At 36.4% G+C, this 21,805-nt stretch overlaps 1 protein-coding gene across 2 annotated transcripts in view; it reads right to left on the bottom strand.

Annotated features, from left to right (window-relative positions):
• The window catches only part of Mgam2 (maltase-glucoamylase 2 (putative)), a 109,052-nt gene that overhangs the window by 56,940 nt on the left and 30,307 nt on the right, over positions 1–21,805 (bottom strand). For both annotated transcript variants that reach the window (XM_087205930.1, XM_087205931.1), the window contains exons 8-19: positions 21,224–21,323; positions 20,409–20,521; positions 19,036–19,161; positions 16,483–16,614; positions 16,291–16,389; positions 12,407–12,520; positions 10,340–10,424; positions 7,841–7,958; positions 4,113–4,284; positions 3,050–3,166; positions 467–621; positions 247–331 (exon numbers count right to left, since the gene is read on the bottom strand). In XM_087205930.1, coding sequence (XP_087062056.1) covers positions 247–331; positions 467–621; positions 3,050–3,166; positions 4,113–4,284; positions 7,841–7,958; positions 10,340–10,424; positions 12,407–12,520; positions 16,291–16,389; positions 16,483–16,614; positions 19,036–19,161; positions 20,409–20,521; positions 21,224–21,323 — 1,416 coding nt within the window. The remainder of the gene's footprint in view (positions 1–246; positions 332–466; positions 622–3,049; positions 3,167–4,112; positions 4,285–7,840; positions 7,959–10,339; positions 10,425–12,406; positions 12,521–16,290; positions 16,390–16,482; positions 16,615–19,035; positions 19,162–20,408; positions 20,522–21,223; positions 21,324–21,805) is intronic.

Below are 21,805 nucleotides of genomic sequence, written 5' to 3'. Positions count from 1 at the left end.
ATGCCATAGCCATGTGCCTCGGGACTCAGGATTCGAGGCAATTTTACGACATGGAAATTGTTTTATTTTCTGGGACATTGGGACCAAGAATTATTATTGTTCTAATTTCTAAACTTTTATGATCTCTCATTTATATTCAGTTTTAGATTTAAATGTAATCATAGATACTCAGAATCTAGCTTATTCAACTATAAAGCCATGAAGAAAGTACAATACCCCACTCTATTATTTAGATCACAAACATACTTCATATAAAACAGGCGTGATGAGGAGTCCAGGCCCCCATAAGAACTGCTCATGCACCTTCCATGTCATTGTATCCTGGTAGAACCTTGAAAACAGAGAGCAGGATTAGGAATGTAGAATTTCTAATACAGGACAACACCACACTGTGTGTCCTAGCTGACCTCGTTACCACTAACAGGGTAAAGTGAAATTGCATTCTGAAGGTGATCAGGAAACTCACTCATGTACCAAGGGCCTTGCTACCGTCTCCCCCAGGGTGTGAGCACGATAAAAGAGGGTGTAGAGATAGGGCAACAGTGTGTAACGGATATTCAGATAATGCCTGGAGGAGCTCAACAGCAGAGAGTCAAAACCAAAGGCAGCTGGGTCCTGGTCCTAGAAGTAAATGGAAACAATTATTATTTCTTGTTTATCATAGTTTAAAAGTTCTCTCATGATAAGAAACTTTCCCAAAGGAAATAGCCATGTTCTCTAACCTCAAGAACATCAAAAGCATTTCCACAACTGAAAGGATCTTGGTCCTATTTCTTCATTTTACAGCTCAGAAGCCAAATAAAAGTTTGCATGACTTTCCCCATGTAGAATCACAGGTAGGTGGCAGAGTTTTCACTTGACACGTGTACCGAGGACAGACTACATCAGCCCCAGGATGATAAATGAGCCCCACAGGGGCTGGCATGTACATAAAGGGGCCTTAGTGGGCTCTGCACCTTCCAGAGCCATCCCAATTTATTTAATATGGATTTTCATAATATTTCACTTGGAAGATACTAATAAGTTCTATTAAACTTAGCTTCCCTGCTAAAAAATGTTTCAAATCCATTTTCATAAACCACATTGCCTATTACCATGATCTGTAATTCATCTTTTCCTTTCTATGCACTTTAGTGAACTTGAAATTTAAAAAATTTGTTGTGATGAAACTAGACATTTTCTTCTGTAATATTTTCAGTATCACAATTTTCTCTATCCCAAAGATAATAACCTCCATTTGTTCTACAAAATAAAATATGTAAAGAAATCCTAACAACAGGGTTTATCAAATTTTACCTAAATCCTTTAGAACACAAAGATAATTTTCTTACAACCAGGAGCCAGAAATTTTCCATCCTTGGTGGACGTTCAGTTTGCTAATTTTCTTTGTTATTTGGAAGACATGAAAGATACCTATGCCATAGTTAGACTGTATTATTGGTACTCAATTTTGGAGAAAATTGTCTGAATTTATTCCTTTATTTTGCTCCCTAAAATACCCATCTTCTCACTAAATAGATTATTCTATGTCCCCAATCCAGGGCGCATGAAATTTCTGAGGTGAAAAAAAAGAAAACAATGTTTTCCCAGCATCTGTCACTCTAGTTCTTCACTGAAAAAGTCTAGAGCTGCCCTGTCCACTGTGGTGGTCACAGTCTATGTAGTTATTACTGGACACTTGAAAAGTGTTAGTAAGACTGAGGGAGTAATCTTTTAACTTGGCTTGTGATTCGTTTATATATCTTATGATTGAATTGATGTAAAATATTATTTCCATCAAATGTCATTATTTTTATAGCATTACATTTCATTTAAACTCCTGAAAATGCAATATTTAGAGATGTGCTAAAATTTTAAAATTCATACTGAATTTTGAAGACCTGATAGAAAGAAATATAAAATAGCTCATTAATAATAGCCCATGTTGGGCCAGGGATTTAGCCCAGTGGTTTTGCCGCCTGCTGTGCAAGCGCAAGAACCCAAGTTCGATCCCCGGTACCAAAAAAATTTAAAAAAATAATAATAATAGCCCATGTTAAATACAGGGTAAAATGATAATATTATGGATAAGCTGAGCTACATAAACTATATTTTAAATGTCCTGTATTTCATTTTACTTTCTAAATTTAAATTTGAACTGACTTATGGGTCTCTTGTTATAATTCTTTCAGAAAGAGCTAGTTTAAAAGAAAGAAAACTAGCACTTTTTAACCTAGCTACCTGTATGAGCTGAATATTTTGTCCTTGCAAGTCTTCAAGCCATCCCTCTATGAAAAGCACCTTCTTACCTGCTCCCAGTAACCTGCTCAGTCATTCAGGAATAGTTATCTCTCTTTCTCCCCAAACCATAAGTGGGTGGGAAAGCCCAAAGATAAAATGCTTTGAAGGTTTTACTGTTAATCCTTCCAGGTTTGAGAATTGTCATTGTCAAAGCCAAGAGCTAGATCTAAAATTATCATCTGGAAGTTACTCTGATGAGCCTACTAAAAGTTAAGTCATTCAATCTGAAATATTTCAGTGGCAAATTATTTCATTTAAAGAAAGGAAACTCACCTTACTTGCTACTGCCATTACAATAAATACCTCCTTAAGAGGAACTTTGCACCCACTTCTATATACTTGCTTTTGAAAACTTTTATTTGGGATGGAAGAGGATAAAGATGGGGTGGATCATGGGAAGTAGTGTGTGTGTTAGGGGTATCTCCCAATGTATTCATAAAGAGTGCTCTGTCACAACAAAGTGAAAATTGTTCAGATCACTGCCCTGTCTCTTCATAAATTCTTCCCCACTGCTCAATATTTATGGTAGTCTCCTTTTCATTAACTGAAGTATAATACAAATCTTCTAAAAGATGATAATGGGAGTGACAGAAGCATCATAGAAAGTTTAACAAATCTTGATACTTGCTTTTTTAGGCTTATCACCCAATATGTATTTATCCTTCTTCTGCAGTTAGGGCAAATCTATAGGATTTTCCTCAACTCCTCTTTCCAAACAAGTAGATTATACAATCCAAAAAGTTTTCATCACTTCTCTTGGGGAACTTACACGGAAACCAGGCCCATTGTGATTCCTTGATAGTGGATAAAATGCTCCTAGCTGCATCCACCTTCTGCAGAGCTCCTCTGTGACATTTCTTGTGTAACCACAGATGTTAGCACCTATCTGGAGAATTAGCACACATTGAGCACAGTAGTCACTAAGAGAACTGAAAGCATTGCCTGTGTTCTTGTACGATAAAAGAGAATCTCTATTGCCATCACTCACTGCTTACAGAGATCCCAGAATCCCAGAATAAGCCTCCCATCACATAAGAAGAAAAGAAGTATACATCCTAGAATAGACTTAGAAGGAGAAGATTGACTGGTGGTGTAGACAATGGTTATTGATAATGGTTGTAGACAAATAAATATAGAGGGCTGTTCCTCACTGTTCAGTTCCCCATTTCATACTCCCCTATTCAGTGATGCTCCCTGGATAGGACTTTTCTGTTGATACTAATATATTTTATTCATAGTGTCTCTTTTCTCCAGAGAGTCCATGGATGAAACTGAGAAAACCGGCCATCCATATGCAGAAGATTGAATCTAGACCCATATATCTCACCGTGTACTAAACTAAAATCAAAATGCATCAAAGATACAAATGTTAAAAGAGAAACAATCTGCTGGAAGAGAAAAAATGTAAAACTCTTGAAGACATGGGCATAGGCAAGGACTTCTTAAATAAAATCAGTTGCACAAGAAATAACATCAAGAATCAACCAATGGGATCATATCAAATCAAAAAGCTTCTGCACAGCAAAGAAGACAATCAACAAAGTGAAAATACAACCTACAGAATGGGAAAAAGTTTTGCCGGATAGTCATTGGTCAGAAGACTAACATCTAGAATATAGTATAGAGAGATATAGATATAGATATATAGCTATATATCTCAAAAAATCAGATCCTCTAATTTCAAAAGGCATCTCAATCAGAGAAATTGATTTTTCTAATACTTATCACAAAGGGACATATACTCTTTAGTTTTCAAACACCCTTAAAAACTGGTAATGGAAAGAGCATCAAAAAACAAAAGGTGAAGTTCCTTGGTTGGGAATGAGGCTCACCATGGGAATACCAAACAAGTTGAACTCAAGAATACTGGGTATTGACCACCGAAGGTCATCCCATGTGGCTGCATTGTCTCCCAGCCAATGAGCAGCAAATTTGCCAGATCCAGCGAAAGTTGAGCGAGATAAGATGAAGTTCCTGGTACTGGGAAAGATGGTATCCATGGCCCTGAAAAGAAATATAGCCAATTGAGTATGACCTGAGTGTGAACCTCTAGAATTTGATTTATACCAAGGGCAGTAATGGGCTTTCCAACCAAACTGAAAAAACTTTCATGGTGTCAAAAGCCAGGTCTACAAACTACTTAGCATTTTTAATAGTTTCTTTCCCACATCTGGGTAAGGATTCACATTTCATATAAGACAATATAGACCTCTATATTCCAGACTGCTCAAAATTTTTTCTAGGCTGCTAAACTCTTGATTCTGTTTTCTCCATCTTGTTAGATTGGGTTGTTGCCTTCCCCTTTTCATGGACAATAGATTGATTCCACACATTGGATTTTTGCCTCATTTTCTACCACAAAACAAGGTCTTTTCTAACTTCCCTTGGTTCTATGCTGCTTATGCATAATCCTTACTAGCACAACACCAGGTCATGGTGAAACTGTGTTCTCACTTTCACTTGATATAGAGGCTAGCAGTCAGGCCACCCTTATTATCATTGGCTGGAGATTTATTGCCCTCTGCAATCATCAGTCATGGAACAAACACAGCCCAATCTGTAGAGAATGAAACTGAAACACGGATGAAGATATCTGAAGGTACACTTTAGAAGAGGCCATTATGCCAATATAGATTAGATAACATTCAGGTTTTCCCAGCTTTGAGTTGCTTAAGTTTCTCTTTTCCATTTCCCAGGACTGGTTCATGTCACAATCCCTGAGAGGATCTGTTCTCCTTCTGCTTTTAGCCCTCCTGGTCTGCCCAGTGACCTCTGTCCCCCAACTATGTTTTTCTAGTTAAAGTTTAGCAAAGTCTTCCTCAGCCCTATGACTTTAACTCGCACAGTGTCCAGAATATAGAATGAAAATCTTGTCTCCTTTTAAATCCAACCCTGTTTCATGCCCAAAGATCAAGAAGAAATTCTACTTATTCAGTCACAGTTACATTTTAACTATTAATCACAACTATTAGAATATTTAAATCAATCTATACATGATTGTATAGCACTTTTAATACATGGAAACACTGGCAACAAAGTGATTTAAAACTCTTTCTCTCCTCCAATCTTTCTGGACTCTTTCTGAACATTTATTCACTCTTCCTCACACTTCTTATCCTTAGTATCCTTAGTAGTATCTAAGAGTTGATATATATCAGAACAGGAAGGGACTACTGGAAACATCAAGTCATCCAAACTTATTTCAGAGATGAGAAAACTTACTCTGATTTGTTCAGTTGAGGTGGAGAGCAGAGAGAGAGAGAGAGAGATTAGAAAAAGAGATTTAAAAAGCAAAGATGGTTATCATTCTTCTTGGGGCTTTGCTTTTGCTGAAGTACAAACTTGTGCATGTACTTTGCAAAGACTCTTTTCTCACAACGTCCTGAAGGCAAAATCATGCTGGCAAACAAAACAGACACAGTCTCTGCCTCTAACTCTATAAGTTCCCTGTGTGCCCAGCTTGCTCCTTTTTTCTCAGGCCAGGCATTTATTTCAATATGTCTTCAGTATGCACACTGCTCATAAGGCTAAGGATACAGGGATGCCTTTGCCCTTAAGGAACTTACAATCTAACAAGAAAAAAATATGACCAACTAAAAATTATGATGTATTGTTTTTGCATATTAATCATATTATAATATGAAAAATAGCACAAACAAGGAGAATATTTTCCTGGGACTGTCAAGAAGGTTTCCAGACTGATAAGCTAGACATGTACATCTTTGCAAAAATGAACAGGACAGGGAAGACTGTCTTGTATAGGGCAAACAGCACATGAAAAAAAAAGAATAGCATTTGAACTTGGAAGCAACAAGAAGTTGCATATTAGCAGAGCATAAAGCACAAGGAGTAGCAAAGATGTGAGAAATTTAGGAGATGAATTATCTCACAGCTTGTGCTATGGTGATTAAAGTTTATTATAGAGAAAATAGTCAGCTATAAAAATTTTACTCCGGGGAAAGAAATGAGAATATTTGTGCCTCAGATCACTTTTACCGCTGAGTAAAATAGTGTGTCTTAAAGTTTGTCATGCATTCAATGCACTCAGAGATCTTGTTAAAGTTCAGACTGTGATTTCCAAGGTCTAGGTTGGGATCTGGGATGCTGAATTTTTAAAACCTTTCCTGGTGACACTGAACTGTGGTCCTAGGGCCATACTCCTAGTAGAAAGGATAGAGGATAAATTGATTGGAAATTAAAGCCAAGGGAGACTAATCATGGGCCAAGTGTCACAATTTATGTGGGAGCCAATAATAACCTTAATTAAGAAATGGCCTTAATTAGAGATGGCTATAGTAATGTTTCAAAAGTAGAGGGCTGATTTTATGTAGGAACATGATATAGAGAAAGGGTGATCCAAAGTTTCTCACATAGGCATCTGGGAGATAGGAAGTGTTGCTACCAAACAAGATAGGGAATTTAAGAGTTTCAAAAATGATAAACCAGAGTGGAGAAGTTAGCTATAAAAAGGCAACAGAGCCAAGAAGGCTCTGCCATAAGGCAGCCAAACAAAGAAGGCAGTTTTGTATATTTGTGTCTGGAAATCAATGAATTATGGATTTTGATATCATTCAAATAAATTACAATAAAAATCATGTAAAGGAATAAATTACTTATGTGTTGACATGGAATGGAAGGAGAAGAAGCCTAAGGATTGACCCCCAAATTTCCTCAGTGAAAGAACAGATAAGAATGATCCAGATACAGAGGGATATAGAGATGAGAAGGAATGGGATGAAAGAGAGCAAGATGCCAGGAAGAGTTGGATCTCAAAGAGTCCAGGAGCCAAGGTTCAAAGGAGTAATCATAACTATGTACCGCAGAGATAGAAAATTCAAGTACGATGAAGACTAAGACACTCCCTGTGAGTAGACCACAGTCCCCTGCCCCTCCACGGAGTTCTAGAATCACTAAACAAGCAGAGAAGATTTAAGATTTCAGTTCTTTCCTAAAGCATTGGAAGATAACAAATAGCCTTTCAAGCATTTTAGTTTCCTCTTCTTTGTTGGAAAACTAAAATTAAAACCATCTTAATCTGAAATCCAAATCTCTTGCTTCATAGATATAAAGATAATATTTTACATTTTCTAAGAAAGGAACTGAGTGAGAGGAGGGACTATTTCTCACTTTATAAAATCATCACTAATAAATCCATGTGACAAGGTTTGGAAAGGATAGAATAATTAGCAGTACACATCAGTCTACTTGTTAGACTTTTATAATGGATGATGGTGACTTATTATTTATTGCTAAAGTAAAGCAACCCTAGTGTGGTGACCATAGTACATTCAGTAATCAAACCTGGCAAGGGCTAACTTCCAGTTTGGGTCTAAATGCCTCACACAGTACTGTCTGTGAGTATCCTTGAAATAAAAATGCTCTTTAACCATAACCCAATTAAAATTAATTTATATACAGAAACCAAAGTTTTAGATCAGTTTCTATATTCTGATAACTGCAAATAATATTTGAATAATATACTTATGAAAGAGAAGAAAATCCCTCCACCTTCCACCTCCTGCCTTCCAAATCTGGAATGAGGAGAGGGCCAAGTCCTTACACATCTGTAGCTCTTGCCATGGAATAGCCATACAAGCTGTGGACATCATAGTGAAAGCCCCGATGAAACTCTGTGTCCATGCAGAGGGTTCTTGCAGACAGTAAGCCATCCAGAATGTCTAAGAGGAAACATCACCAGTGAGGCACTTTTCCATCCACCAACTTTAGCAAAATCAGCACCCAATGCTTTTCTTCTTCGTTACTGTATATTCCCACCCAATCTCCATTCCACAAAATCTTTTCTAGATTTTGAATTCTATCCTGTATACCACTTGCTACCTGGGGCCTACTCTGAACTCCTCCATGCATTTTTAAAGTTAATTTAGATTCCCTTGAACTCATGGTGGTGACTGAAAGCAAGTGAAAAACCTGTTGAGCCATGGGTCTGAGATTAAATATAAAGCATATATTATTTATCTGTATGTATTTAATCAAGAATTGAGTGTACAATTACAGATATGAGGGCAGTGAAAGAGAACAGTTTCAATTTTATATTATAGATCCCACTCACATTTTTTTTTTTTTTTGGTACCAGGGATCAAACTCAGGACCTTGTGCTTGCGAGGCAGGCAGCAACATCACTGAGCTAAATCCCGGCCCGACACACTTTTAAAATAACAACAAAAAAATGAGATGGGACTCTTGGGTGTTTTCATGAATAAGAACTCAAATCCTGGCTCTGAGAATCCCCAGGGTTACTATATTTTCCCTTATTTAATCCCAGAATGTCAACCTTTTCTGCCTGATGAGCTACAGTCTCTTTTCTTCCCCTTCTCTCTGTGGATCCACATCTGGGCCATATCTGCCTTCCTTCATAAAAACTTTGACTATGTACAGGACCTTATATTTGACCATATATATGAAAGAGGAATTTCAGAAAGTGATAGAACAAGGAAAGACTAAGACTCAGTTTATCCCAGAAGCATAACAGAACAGAGATTTAGAGTCAGAAATTAAATTGAATTGTAAAATATAAAGAAAAATGCATTTCTTGCATAGATTAGCTTGTAACATGAGAGCCATAACCACTTCAGTTGTAAGAAGGGCACTAATACTTTCCCAGAGTCAAAGGTAATGATATCTCTCTTTATCATGCTGCTAATGTGTCTTACGCAACCCTGAAAGTGTGAGAAGCTGATTGGCTCAGAGGGAAAGTAGCTGGTCACATATGAGTAGACAAAAGGCAGAGAGATAAGGAGTGAAGTCCTTGCCAGAGCAAGCAGATGGTGATAAATTGAGGTTTTCTGTAGGAAAACACAGTGCACAGTTTTGGCAAAGAAGAAGGTTAAGAGATTAAGTAAAAAATATGATAAACTCATCCAGAATGAAAGAAGGGATGGGGGAGATACAGAGTGAGTAGACAACAACAAAGAATAAACTAGGAAAGCAAAGAGCAGGTCATACAGGAGGTAAAATAATTTGAAGTCAAAACATCCTTTATTTCTTCAGTGTCCAGTGCTGGCCAAAGAAGCAGCTAGTCCTTGGTCATAGTTGTATATATAGGGTGGATGAAGCAAGTAAACTGGTATAGACCACCCAACCACTGCCCATCCAACCAGTGTTCTCCCCAGGAGTATAAACAGAATGTGCTTGAAGATTATACCCCCTTAAAGTTAACTGAGTTTATATGACCAGATCCTAGCAAAGGAATGTGGGCAAACTGGGTAGAAACTACATCCAGGCCCGCACAAAAAATTCCCATCATCCATGAAGCTGGAGACAAAGGCCTCTGAGAGGGGAAAGCAAGACTGTTATGATTTGGATAAAAATGTCCTCATGTGTTTAGAGGTGGAGCTTTTAAAAGATGATTAATCCAGTGATGAGTTCATCGCTGAATAGACTGTCAGGAGGTGGAGGACAGTTGGACGAAATAGGTCACTGAAGGCATAGCCCTGTTCCAGGCCTTTTTCTCTTGCTGCTTCCTGGTTGTCATGAAGTAGACAGCTTTGCTTGACCATGCTCTTCCACTATGATTATTCTGCCTCACCTCAGACCCACAGCAATGAAACCAGTTTACCACGGACTGAACCCTCAGAAGCCATGAGCCAAAATGAACTTTTCCACCTCTAAACTGACTTTCCCAGGTATTTTGTCACAGTGATTCAAAGCTGCCTAACACAGAGAAGATGAAGAAACTAGATCTCTGAATCATCACTGAACTCAATCCACTCATCCATCGCTAGTGAGAATTATGTGAGCAAAAGTAAACTATTGTGTTAATCCATTGAGATGCAGGACAAAAGAATTTGGAGTTCTGGAGTGCAAAGAGGTGCAGGTTCAGACTAACACTTTCACCACATGTCATTCATGGATTATGGCAGCAAGAATGTGATCAAAGAGCAAGTAATGCCACAGAGACCCAAGAAGAAGAGTGATCAAAATATCTGGGGGTAGGGACCTTTTGGACAGGGAAGTGACTTGCACTTAACTGCAATGAGTATTGTTGGGACTGTTTTAAATGTTTTGTGTCTGCAACATTAGGAAACAGGTGAACACTTACTGGGAGTAAAAGGAGGAAAGTTCAAGATGTTTGATTCACACTGTTGATCAGAATCTTGGAGAAAACTAGAGACTTCATCCATTTCCTTCAAAGACACAAAATACAAAAACGGAAAATGTTATTAGTTTAGAATAAGCTGTTAGGAGATGCCTACCAAACTAGAAGCCAGGATATCTGGGGTCTCCTCTTAAGTGTTCTGAATTGTGAATAATGTCCCCAACCCTTACTGGCCTCTGTTTCACCTTTTATAAAATTAACTCATTGAGTTAGGTTATTTCTAGGATATGTTCATTTCTGAATGACATTGATTATAAATTAATTTCAATCTATTAATTAAGAAAAATTATTTCAAATCCTGGCTCTTGAAGATTTTGTTGTTGATTTTACAATTTCACATGTTGAAAAAAACCAAAGACAGGGTAATATTTCTGTTTTATCTTTTTCCATCTTCTATTTCACTGAATGAGGGACAGTAAGATAATATATAATTGAGATCAAATCCATTTCTTTAAGATGAATTAAAAATAAATGATCTCTATTCTTTTCAAACAAACAAAAATGTTTTCAAATTTCCAAAAAAAATCCCCACTATTCACCAATAAGAAATACAAGGGCCTCCTTGAATTATTTTTAGCAATTAAATATTTTGAGCTGATAATACAAATAATAGTACAGTAATAATAACTTTTAATAAAACCGTATTTTTGTGCTGACAGTTAATGGAGGAAAAAGTCAAACTCTTACAAAAACAAAAAAGGATTTTCTGAACAGAACTCAAATTGCACAAGAAATAACAGTGAAGGAAACAACAATATAGTGAAGACACAACCTCCAGAATGGGGAAAAAATTTGCTACCTATTCTTTGGAGAGAAGACTAGTGTCTAGACTATATAAAGAATTCAAAAAAATTAGATTCCCCCAAAATAAAATACTCAATCAAACAATGGGCAGCAGAAATGACTAGACATTTCTCAGGAGAAATACAAATGGCCAATAAATACACAAAAAATTTTTCAAATTTTCTGGCTATTAGAGAAATGCAAATTAAAACAGCATTGAGTTTTCATATTATTCCAGAAAGAATGGCACTCTTCAAGAAATCAGATAATTCAAATACTTGCAAGGCTATAGGGATAAAGGAACCCTCTTACATTGCTGGTGGGAATACAACCATTATGGAAATCAGTATGGAGATTTCTCAAAAAACTAAAAAAATAAATTCCACTTGACCCAGCTACTCCTTCCTTCTTAGCAAGAGTCATCATACTACAGTAATATATGCATCCCCATAGTTAAAGCAGCCCAAATTTATAATAAATCTTGAAAGCAATCTATATGTCCATCAACAGAAAAATGGATAAAGAAAATGTGTTATCTATATACAATGGAACACTACTTGGCTATTAAGAAGGATAAAATTGAAACACTCATAGGAAAATGCATGCATCATGAAAACATAATGCTAAATGAGATAAATCAGACACACAAACTTAAATACCACATGGTTTCTCTCAGAGGAGGAACCCAAAGTTCAAATAAAGAGCACATGAAAGATTGACAAAAGAAAACAGAGAAAGAGATCTTTTGCAAATGAAAAGGGAACCAAAAAACTGAGAGGATGGCACAAAAAGATTTAAAATCTGTCATGTACATGTACCAATTATGCACAATGAATATAATCATTATATGTTGCAAGCATGAATGAATGAATGAATGAATGAATTGGGGGAGGGGATCTAGAGATGGAAGGAGGGACAAGAATGGGGAATAAAAAGAATTAAGATATGTTGAGTGCTTGTACTTACTCCCTAAAATGAGTGGAAACATCATGTACTACAAACACGTGCTAATAAAAAATTTAAGTGACCAGTTGGTGGCAAATTCAGAATGAACATCTAGGATTTTTAGAAGCTTAGTTTACTGTATATAAATTCAGCATTAAGCAAGAGAATTTTGAATATCACCACCTCAAGCAAACTTTTATTACAAATCACGGTCAAAATTCATCTGAAAAATTGGCATTTATGCTTCCATAAATTAGCATTTATGCTAGTATAATAACTTACAATCCACACTCCATCAAACTTCAGGTGGTTATGAAAGTCAGTGAATTGCTCTGTCCACCACTGAGTACACACTGGATTGCTGAAATCAGGAAAGACTACCTTCCCCGGATATCCCTAGGAAATAAAAAATGCCATGGCAATTTGTTCGATAGTTCAGTTATTCAGGTACAGTGCTCTAGGCTCCTATTTTTTTTTATTAAATTCTTTTATTGGTACATTGTAGGTATACAACATAATTACATTTCTCATTGGGAATTGTACCTTTATATAATGCATCTTGGTTCTTATTTTTTCCCCATTCCTAGCCCTCCTTTCACACCCTCCACCCTTCCCTATTTACAAAGACTTTACTTCCATTTTTTCCATTTCTCATCATTTTTTTCCTTTCCCTTCTTTCCTTTCCCCTGCCCCTCCCACTACCCCTACCCCTTTGGACCTTTTCTTCCTATTTTACATTATCGATTATTCATTCTAATAATTGGTACATTTTAGGTATACAATATAATGACATTCATCATTGGAAATTTGCACCTTTACATAGTCTCTCTTGGTTCTTATTTTTCACCCTTGCCCAGCCCTCCCTTCAACCCCTCCAGTCCTCCCTATTTACAAAGATTTTGTTCCTATTTTTCCATTTTCTCATATTAATCCCATTCCCTTCTATCCTTTCCCCTAGCCCTCCCACTTCCTTCCCCTTTGCCCCTTTTCTTCCTATTTCACATGACCTATTATACATTTAGTCCTTATTTACACTTTCAGTTTATCACACCAGAGAAACTATTCGGTAGTTACACATGTGTGTCCTATTTATTTCACTTAAGAGTATCGCCTCAATGTGCATCCACTTAGCTATAAATGTCTCTAATTTCTCATTTTTTATGGCTGAGTAGTACTCCATTTTAGAAAAAAAAACACATTTTCTTTCTCCAGTCTCCAGTTGATGGGCATTTGGGCTGTTTCCAAGTTTTAGCTATTACAAACTGTGCTGCTATGAACATGGGTGCACATACATCACTGTGGTATGATTCTTTTAATTCTTTGGGGAAGATCCCCAGCAGTGGAATAGTGGGGTCAAATGGGACTTCCAGTCCTAGTTCTTTCAGGTATCTCCATACTGATTTCCACAGTGGTTGCACCAGTCTACACTCCCACCCGCAGTGGAGCAGGGTTCCTCTTTCCCCACAGCCCCGCCAGCATTTGTTATTGGTTGATTTCATGATAGCAGCCATTCTTTCTGGAGTGAAGTGGAATCTCAGCATTGTTTTCATTTGCATCTCTCGAATGACCAGTGATGGTGAACATTTTTTCATGTATTTATTTGCTATTTCTACTTCTTTGTCTGGGAAATGTGTGTTCATTTCAGATGCCCATTTTTGGATTGGGTCTTTAAATTTGGGAGGTCTGATCTTTTTAAGTTCTTTATAGATTCGAGATAGTAGACCTTTGTCTGAGGAAGAGCAGGTGAAGATTTTTTCCCACATTGTGGGTTGTCTCTTCACGCTGCTGGTGGTTTCTCTTGCTGTGCAGAAGCTTTTTAATAAGAAGAGATCCCATTTGTTGATTGTTTGTGCTAGTTCACGGGCAACTGAGGTTTTGTTCATAAAATCTTTTCCTACACCGATGTCTTCAAGGGTTCTACCTAACCTCTGTTCCAACTGGTTCAGAGTTTCTATTTTAGTATTTAGATCTTTAATCCATTTTGATTTTAGTTTAGTGCATGGTGAGAGATATAGGTCTAGTTTTAATCTTTGGCAAGTTGAAACCCAATTTTTCCAGCACCATTTATTAAAGAGGCTATCTTTCCTCCAGTGAGGGTGTTTGGCTCCTTTGTCGAAGATGAGATGGTTGAGTGTGTCTGGCATTGTTTCTGCATCTTCTAATCTGTTGCACTGGTCCTCAAGTCTGTTTCTTTGCCAGTACCATGCTGTTTTTATCACAGTAGCTTTGTAGTATATTTTCAGGTTGGGGATTGTGATACCCCCTAAGGCTACTATTTCTTTTACTAGAAACTCTATGTTGCATATTTTAGGGTCAAAATATGTGACCCCCCCACCCCAGTAAAAACAAAAGAGTGAAAATACATGCAAAGGGGCAAAAAAAGAAAAAAAAGACTTAAATGAAAATACATTACATGCTCTTTTCTATGAAAATAGTGACAAGTGACATCAAACTGTATTATGTCTTCATCAGCTGGAAGATGAACTATTTAAAACAGTGGAATGTCTAATTGTAATATTTTAAAAGAGAATGATTAAGCATGTTTAATGTATTATGAATTCAAGATTATAGTAAACCTTCTTTGAATAATTTTATTATAAATAACATGTTAATAATTGCATACAAACAATATTTTATAAATGGTTAGGTATAATATGTGCCTCATATGCCTATTTTTATCTGCATCTATCAAACAATAACTTTAGACACTGTCCACAAATAGCACAAAGATATAACCATAGCTAAATTATTTAAAATTCTAAATTAACAGGATACAAGCTTTTGTGCAAAATTCTTGTCGATTATTCCAATAAAACCACAGGTTGGAAATTAGGAACAGCTTTACACTCAGGAAACATAATGAATATATATACCAAAAATGCAAAGAAGTCTTAAAGGATAAGATAGGAACTTGAAATTCCCACTTTAAGTGGCTTGACTCTCTTAGTCCTTTGTTTTAGGTGATAGGGACTAAAGAAGAAGAGGTAATTTTGGATCTCAGTAAACAGGTAGTTCAGCACACTAATGACCAACAGCAGCATTCAGTCAAGAACAGACTAGAAAAACTCCATTATAACCAAATACATTTATAACGAACCCCTACCCATCTCCCCCACAGCTATCTCTACCAGCACCTGAGGCCAAATCATTCATGTTATTTATTGGTTAATGGAAGTAACCTCTAATTAAATTCTTGTAATTACGTGCAAATATTTCATTATACAATGCTCAAATATTTGCCCTACTAAAATGACTCACAGATGTGAATAATTTTTAGATGGCCAAAATAATTTTCATTTTGCTAGGGACTCTGGTTTGGTATTTATACATAAATACGAGTGGATCTATCTGATATTTTAGAAAATCACATACAACAAAACAGTAAAAGTGAAGACTTGGTTTATCCTACTGCCTCATGGAAATAAAAATCAATGAAAAAGAAAGCAAATAGAATGAAGCATTGTAAACAAAGTTAATAAAAAGAATTAAGGGAGTAGAGTTAAGAAAAAGCCCATCAACAACCTTGAGAAGACAGTTTTGTAAAATAAACCATTCAGGCAGATCTATGAACTTTTTAGATTCAGAACCAATTTTAGTAATTCTCACAAAATCCAATCACCTAGGGTTGATCCCTTACATAACTGTAATAAAAGGTTGACTACATGTATGCTTTGATTTAAAGTACACACTCTCAGAAGTTCAGCTCTCCTGAAAAGAGCTCTTGAGTCTATTCCAGTGCCTAAAACTGCTACCTTAGACTCAAGCTCGGGCTGTGTCCAGGAGTCTTGTACAAATTAGAACCATACCAAGTGAGATAGCTTCCACATTGACCTGTGAGCATCCAGGTGTGTTATTATAGTTGAATTTATTGTTTTGAAAAAGAGATAGAAATTTGGAGACAAAAATACTTTAAGTAATTGACTTTTCTTCTAATAGCATACTGCTTCTCAATTATCTAAAATATTAGTGGGTCAGGGATTCACTTTTTAAATCCTTCAGAGGTGTACTCTTTGATTCAGACAATTATTGGCTTAGAAATAATAATGAGAAAAACTCCTTAAAGCAATGTAAAAAGAGTCAATGTTGTTACTCGCCTTTTACCCATCTTCATACCAAAGTAAAAAGTCCCCACAACAATTGTAAATTACTCTTTCTTAAGAAATTACCTGCCCAACTGCAAAGCCTTTACTTTCCAAGATCCACACTCTCTTTATGCTTCCATTGTTGTAAGTCATGTAGTTAGGGTCCTTAAAGATGCCAGGATTCTAATACGCAAGTAGGATATAAATATTATTTTGTGAAGAACTTTTGAGCTTTGAAAGAAAATACAAGGCAATAGACTATGTGTTTAAGCATACCATGATAATTATATATTTCTGTCCATTGTTATGTAATTCTTCGGCAAAACCTGAAAGGTTGTAGTAAGCTTGTTCATCAATAGTGAAAACTTTCTTTCCATCCATGTAGTCTATGTCTGAGTACTGGACATCCTGAAAGATAGCAACACCAATTAGAACCCAGGAACTGTCATCTTGCTGATTAAAAAGGGTTCAGTTCCAGTTCCTGCCCATTAAAAAGAAGCCATGTTTCTTTTTTTCCCCATTAAGTTTATTGGTATATTTTAGGTATACATTATGATCACATTCATCATTGGGAATTTGTGCCTGCATATGACATATTTTTATTCTTGTTTTCCCCCTATTTCCCTTCCTTCCCTTCCACCCATATTGAGGCCATACTCTTAAGTGAAATAAAAAGGAGACACATGTGTAAAAACTGAATAGTTTTTCTGGTGTGAGAAACTGCAAGAGTAAGTGAGGACCAAAATGTATAATAGATAATGTAAAATAGGAAGAAAAGGCCCAAGTGGGAAGGGGAAGCAGGGAGGCAGGATGGGGGAAAGGAAAGGAATAAATATGAGAAAAGAAGGAAACTATAGAAAGAAGCCATGTTTCTCAATAACCCTGAACCCTTCAGGCCTCATTACCTCCCAGGAAGGAACACACCCTCTCTGAGATTCAGATGCTCTTAGGGTGCAGCTTCACCCTGCCATCCTGACAGAGACATAGCACGAAGTGTCAAGAGGAACTTGACCACAGAACCTGCACGTTGCTCATCTCTGTAACGTGAGAGCCTGGATCCTTGGCATGTAGCAGGTGCTCTTCAAATGTTTATGTAAAGAGCACATCAGTAATTTTACAACCATTTACAACCTTGAATGCCAAATATCAAGCCAGAATATATCATAAAAGGAGAAAATAGTCTTTTGCCTTATAAAACTGCTAGAGTAACAATTAACAGAGATCAATGGCAAAGAGATAGAGCTTTAACTAACCAAACTCTCAGACATACACTGTTTCTTATGTTTGCATATAAACCTGAAAGGGGTAGGTATTATTCTTAGTGAGAAGACTGAAATGTGAAGGAACTAGGTAACATTTCCCAAAGTCACATGATTGGGCAGCTGGAGAGCTGACTGGGGCTTGGTGACAGGCCCTTTCATTCTGGATGGTCTTTCTTTCCCAATCTGCCACATGCCTTGAACACATATGGAAGTGTTTTTATGTATTTCTCATGTGGTAGTACATTAGGAGCCTCCAGCCTATGGATTGTTGCCCAGTGTGGCATCATGTGCTCTGGTACTAGAAGGTCACTTAGGACCCAGGTGCCCCCCACGACCACATAGAGAGAAGCTACCAGCCATGGAAGAAAAGCTACTTTGTTTCTGAATTGGTAACATCTCAGGAAAGCCCTTCTTGTCAGAAGCAGGAAGATAGATTAGAGCAGTACCACAAGTGTAGTCAAAATAATGCTATTTGTGTACTGATCCTGGCCTTTAGCTAGTTGTGCAACCTAGCTGTTATTACTTGTTAACCATGTAGTGTTTGTTTCCTCACTTACAAAATAGTGATCAATGAGGGCATATCAAGAATGTGAAAGCCCTTTGTAAAATAATAAAGGAGTGGCAAAATTTGGTCTGATTCCTCCCAGAACTGGTTTTTTTTTAAGATAGCAGATGGGGAGAAATAAAAAGAAATGCAATCAATTTGCCTTTAATACCAAAACAACATGGTGAGCATTAGATTTCTCAAAACAAAAACTGATTCCCTTGCCTACCCTCATTGCTACTCTGAGAGGAGACTGAAGAATCTAAGATCAAGTCAAAGTCATTTACACCTGTGCAATCTTCCTTCTCATATAAAACGTACATGTTTGCTTCAAAGTTCCAAAGTTCATAAAAGCTAATCCAAAAAAACTCTTTTGATAATCTCACTAATCATGCATTACACATTTCCTGGAGAAGCTTATCAGATACTACACACTTAAAATTATCGGTCGGTTTATGGGCAGGCAATGAACATCATAAATACTGTTCAATCCTGAAGTTTCAAAATTAGTCTGCTATGTCTGGAAAGGCTTTACAAGGTCACTGTGAAAAACTCATTTCCTGTCAGTCATCAGTGTGATCACTGGTTCTTAACCATGTCACCTCAGATGTTGCTTTCTCTCACAAATAACAGGTAACTTTGATGGAGTTCATGCTGTAAGCTGGGTGTTTTATATACATTGCACAAGTTATTTTTTTATCACCAAGTGAAGTAAATCTTACACTCTCATTTAGTAATGGTGGAAACTAAGACTTGAGATACTACTTAAGGAGCCCAACATTGTATGGAACTAAGAAGATGCCTGGCTAAAATTCAAAACCATTTCCATTTGACTTCATAAACTTTGTATTTTATATGGTCAGATAGGTAATTTAACCTACAAAATTTCTGACAGTAAGTATGCATGCATCCCTGTTAATCTATCAACCTATTAGTCTATTTGTATTTTTCTTATTCAATTAAATTTGATGCAAAAAGTAAGATATAAAGTGGTTCTCAATGCAGGTAAAAGTATCAACTTACATAGGGGATTCCAGCTTCACGATTTCGGTTTACAACCTCCTTCAATCCATTGATGCCACCATAATTCCTGCGGCTAAGCTGGAACCCAAGACTCCAGTAGGCAGGCAAAAATGGTCGCCCAACAAGCTAGAAAGAGAAGTAAAGTTTCTAAGCTTTATAGAAAGCTGTGTTTGTACTGTCATGTTCAAAAGTGGAAACATTAGCTCCATTTTATTTTTTATAAGGTCTTCCAATGTAAAAAAAAAACAGTAGAGCCAAGAGTAATCTTCTAGGGTAATCTGCAAGTTTCCACAACAAACATATCTCTTCACTGAGTACCTAAATGTATTCCCCCAAACGGCAACATCAAAAAATGATAGGATTTGCAAAAAAAAAAAAAAATCCTTCACTAATGGAATCATCTTGGGGGGAAACTAGCGGTGTTGATGCATTCAGGAAGGATTTTTTTTTTTTTTTGGTTCTTACCATGTGCCAAGAGCTGATGCTGGTACTAGGATATAATGACAGAATACAAACATAATTTCCTCCCTTGTAGAGTTTAAATAAAATATTATGTCTACTGTAATTTCAGGCAGTGGCATTTTCCATGGATAAAAAAAGAACAACTGATAGAATTAAGAGTGTATGAGTGAAGAAAACTGGAGGATGTTTAAAATTCAAATATCCAAGTTGCTCTAGTCAACATTTTGTGAAGGTTCCAGCTGAACCCTGTCCTGCTTTGATCCTAGCAGGATGTCTTGTCTCATGTCTCTGAATCCCCAACTTGTGCCTTATTAGCAGCATTTACTGTATTACTGATGCTTCCTAGTATAATTATTTCAACTGTGTTGCATTTCTATTATTTTACTATAAATTCTGTCATCTGGAACCATATTTCATATTGCTTTATGAGTCATGTTCAATAAATTACTTCATCTTTTTGTAATTGAGTTTGCCATCTATAAAGCAAAAAGTTTAGGGTAAGATGGTGTCTAATGTTCTCTCTTATTCTACAGTTTGAATCAAATATAAAGAGCAGCAAAATTTCTTTCACATTCTTTTCACTGAATCTTTTACTGTTGAATGAATAAACTCTGCTGACTTGTGTCTGTGGCTGTTTGGAATGATTGGTCCTACCTGGACGGATGAGGAATGCCTTAAGAGCTATTGACTAACTTATTTTTGTACTTCCCAAGTCTTTCACACGCATCTTTAGCATGCAGAAAGCATCCAATAAAGCTCATCAAAAAAAAATAATAAACAAGAGATGAAAGACTGAGTCCCAGAATTTATAATGTAGCCTGACTACTAATAACATTTGTTTTCCTCTTGTTAAGTTACATAAGTGTAGGCGAGAGTAGCAATGCACAGGATCACCGAACGCAAAGCCATACCTCCAGGTATTCCTGAACTACTTGCTCTGGAGTGTTTCCCAGGAACACATAAAAGTCAAGAATGCCTCCAATTGTTCGGTAAGTGATTGCAGGAGCAGGCTGAAGGGCAACCTCTAAAAGGATTTAAATGTTATTAGAATCTTACGATTGAAAATGTTCTCTATAGCATGAATAAAAGAGTCTTCTAAAACAATCTCAGTTTGATTTATAAAGGGATAGAAGTCACATATGTTCATTTTATTACAAGATTATTGAAATACCAAAGGAAGCACTGAGTTTTGTTTAAGGAAAAGAAAAAATAAATTCTACTTTAATCTATTCATTTAAAACTATAAATTTTTGGAGTTCATGGATGGTTTAACCTAGAGAAAAAGATTTTTTTAATCTTTATGATTACAATTAAAACTTTTAAAAATGATGATTTTTAGTTCACCATTTATCCAGAAGCTGGAGAGGGAGGGTTATGGAGTATATTAAGTGTGGGCTATGAGAAACAGTCCATTAAAGCAAAAGCTGCTGTCTATGGACAGCATAGTACACATTGGAATCTATAGATATGTTCAAATATGTTTATCAGTGGACCCCATCTATTAATGGATTTTGTAAATAGTATCTACAGAATGTTAGGTGAAGCATTCCACCAAAGGAGATCCTTGAACAAGTCTTCAATGAAAATGCTTTTAAGTATGAACTGCATTTGCAGATAGGTTAACTTGCTTTCAGATTTGTGATCTCACCATAAAAGTAATTTTTCTTATTAAATTAGTATCCTAAATTCTACTCCAACTGGTGGAAGAGAAAAAGATGTTTCCTACCCATGGCATTACTGTTCATCAGAAAAACTCCAAAAGAGAAGCCACTGGTATCCTCAAGGCACAAGAAGAATGTATGTGCTCCATATAGATTGATCAGGCCCTGTTAGCAAGAAAGGAAAAAGAGAAGTAATAGTTTCATATGTTAAAAAATGTTTATTCACCTTAAAATAAAATAAAATGCCAAGCTATATATGTGCTTAGTCAACACTTGATGTCATGTAGTGGTACCGAAAAGAAATGAAATCATCAACTAACAAGTGGAAAGACAAAATATGATAATATCTACAGAGTGGAGTAATATTCAGCAATGGCAATAAATAAATACTGATACATGCTTCACAATAGTGGATATATTATGCTAGGTGAAAGAAACAAGTACAAAAGATGATATGTCACATGATTCTATTTATGTAGAATGTCTTGAAAAATCAATTCTATAGACTTAAAGTAGATTAGGGATTGCCTGAGGTGGTGTGCACATGGGATAGGAATTGGGATTAATTCTAAAAAGGCATAAGGTATCCTTGGTGAAATTATTATAAAAAGTCCCCAAACTTAATTATAATGATGATTGCACAATTC

This window comes from Heterocephalus glaber, unplaced genomic scaffold (assembly GCF_053883595.1).
Source record: "Heterocephalus glaber isolate CG9 unplaced genomic scaffold, H.glaber_assembly_v1.0 deba00000621, whole genome shotgun sequence".
NCBI classification, from domain to species: Eukaryota; Metazoa; Chordata; class Mammalia; order Rodentia; family Bathyergidae; genus Heterocephalus; species Heterocephalus glaber.
The sequence above is the reverse complement of the archived record's forward strand: the minus strand, read 5'-3'. Positions and strand labels throughout refer to the sequence as shown.